General features: G+C 33.8%; 1 protein-coding gene across 1 annotated transcript; it reads right to left on the reverse strand.

The window, feature by feature from the left end:
- Positions 1–288: 288 nt before the first annotated feature.
- Positions 289–2223, reverse strand: LOC126880914 (uncharacterized). Its single transcript, XM_050644990.1, has one exon. It carries the CDS (start codon positions 2221–2223, stop codon positions 289–291), a length of 1935 nt encoding a protein of 644 aa, XP_050500947.1.
- Between the last annotated feature and the right edge of the window lie 208 nt (positions 2224–2431).

Raw genomic sequence — 2431 nt, forward strand, 5'->3', positions numbered from 1 at the left:
CTTCGTTTTCACGTTTTGTTTGTTCAAAATCTATTTGATCACATATTTGTATTTTATGCAAATAATCAGTTTCATATAATTTTCGAAAGCGATAAATACTATAATTATTACAAATTTCTACAGTAAGGCTCCACGGCAGTGGTGACATCTCAACAAATTCAGTTATGTTCAAGATATTTTCACAAATAGTTTTTATAGATTGTGTGCGTAATGTTGTTACCATCTTTTCTTTTGCTGTATTTCTGCAACAACAACAACAAATAAATGTTTAGTGATGACACTGCCGTTTTATGTATTATAATGCCCCCACGGAAGCGTATTAAATGATTTTGGTATTAAGTACCGCTTGTCGTCATAAGGACTTAGAGCCGTTTTGGATTGTTCGATGCTAAATACTGAATGTTGATATGACCGAATACATCTTTGGCTTGCGTTTTGAATTTTGAATTCTTTAAGACATTTTTCATAGTCTTCGTACGTAATTTTATTTCGAACGACATTATATTTCACTCCTTTTGCCTTTTTGGTTATTCCCAAATTGCTTACGTCGCTTTCAATTCTCTCTTTGTTTAGTTGTTTTCGTTCCAGGCGTTGTCTTTCTTTTTCCCTCTCCACGTCTGTTATTTGCATTTTAAATGTGTACATTTTTGATCTTAGCCCAATAAAATGTGTAATTATTTTCCCATTTGCCTCATCCTTCATTAATCCAGGGATTTTTTTATTTAATCGTTCTATGTCATATGGGTTATTTTCGGCGTAGTCGGAGGTATCGAATTTGCTTGGATATGCTTTTAAAACCTCTCTATATGCATCTGAACATTGCAGTTCATAAATAAAGCTGTCTGTGTCCATGTACAGCAATGAACAGTTTTCTTCTCCCATCGTTGGAAGCATAAAGTTATAATGAAAATCGTACATACATAATTTGGATATATCAAGGATTGCTGCGCCTATATACAGGGGTTTATTAAAGCATACTTCTGATTTTTTCAGTTCGATAGCCACCAAATTCTCATGAAAGATCGTTCGACTATGAAATCGACTACTTGCAATCAAATTTTTAGCTCCGTACCTTCCATGCCATTTTTTACATAATTTTACGATACGATGACGTCTTATGTTCTCCATTGTCTTACCGAACACAGCATTATTCATTAATTTAAAGAGATTTTTTTCGAAGCTACTTGTGGCTGCTGTTCGTAAGTTGGTATTTAACTCAATATATGGTCGCAGCCACGCAGATTGTTTAAATTTCAACACTCTGTGTATCTTTGTTAAAATTAAACCGTTCTCTAATGCCTGTTTAAGATTTCTATAATGAATAATATATTTTGTTTTGTGATATAAGGTTGGTATTAACTTTGGCAATTTTGAACCGGGCGGAATGCGGTGTTCGGCAGCAAATGGAAAATCTTTGTGTTTATCATGCAATTCGCGTGGATACTCCAAGTCAACTTGGAAAAAATAGCCCTCTTTCGCATCATTTGGTATTGACATAATATCAATATGACCTTCGGGAAGATTAGTGGATTTTGATGCAACACCAAATTTGGTACCATCTTCAATCCATTTGAATCCTCCTATTGGTAAAGCCTCACTCATGGCCCAGCCATACAGATTATTCACGTCTAAATACATGATGTATTTAGAGGGTTGTGTGGGGTCATACGTCGACATGTATTTGTTGTTGGCCTCCGAATACCTGTTGCTGCAAACAGATATTCCGCCTCTTATGGCTTTTTCCATGAACAAAATCATATCCACATCTTTTAGCAATTCTAATTTACATTTTGTGTATCTCAGCATACAATCCCACGTGTATCCTGGCATGGTATAATACCAAGCAGGATCTAGTTTATACGTGTCTCGACATTTTTGTCGAAACTGCTCAAACACATCAGCCAGCAGCAGAATATCTGTTTTCAAATACAAATCGCTGTATTCACCCAAATTTTTACAATTAAATTTATTCCAAACATTCTGCGCATGAGCATACTTCTCTTCACTAATATATTCATTATTTAGCTTATTATAAAAATGCCTAATGTTGGGTAAAGAAGTTTCATCTAATTTTTCCACGCTATCGATATAATCGTAACAAAATACTCCTTTACAAGTTAACAAATTGAATGTATCATCATCTAAATTACTAAATTCTCGTTTTAAAATCTTCTTTTCCGATGTGTCTAAAATTGATGCTAATTCGTCGAGTGAAGCTCCCATAAATCTTAGTGAATCAATAAATCGTAATTTAATTTGATGTTCGTCAGAGTGTAATGTAAATGAAATATATTTTTCTTTATTAATTGGAAGTAGACTCAAGTGCCCATGTTTGCATAAATCAATAATCATAAAATGCGAATCGTAACCACTAAAATTGTGAAAAACCACGGGAACAACAAATAATTTTTTAAAGTTCAAATTACATGCT

Source organism: Diabrotica virgifera, chromosome 2, assembly GCF_917563875.1.
Source record: "Diabrotica virgifera virgifera chromosome 2, PGI_DIABVI_V3a".
Taxonomy (NCBI): Eukaryota; Metazoa; Arthropoda; class Insecta; order Coleoptera; family Chrysomelidae; genus Diabrotica; species Diabrotica virgifera.

Excerpts from the sequence above, each read along its gene's own strand:
- LOC126880914 (XM_050644990.1), bottom strand. The coding sequence starts at position 2,223 with ATGGGAGCTTCACTCGACGAATTAGCATCAATTTTAGACACATCGGAA.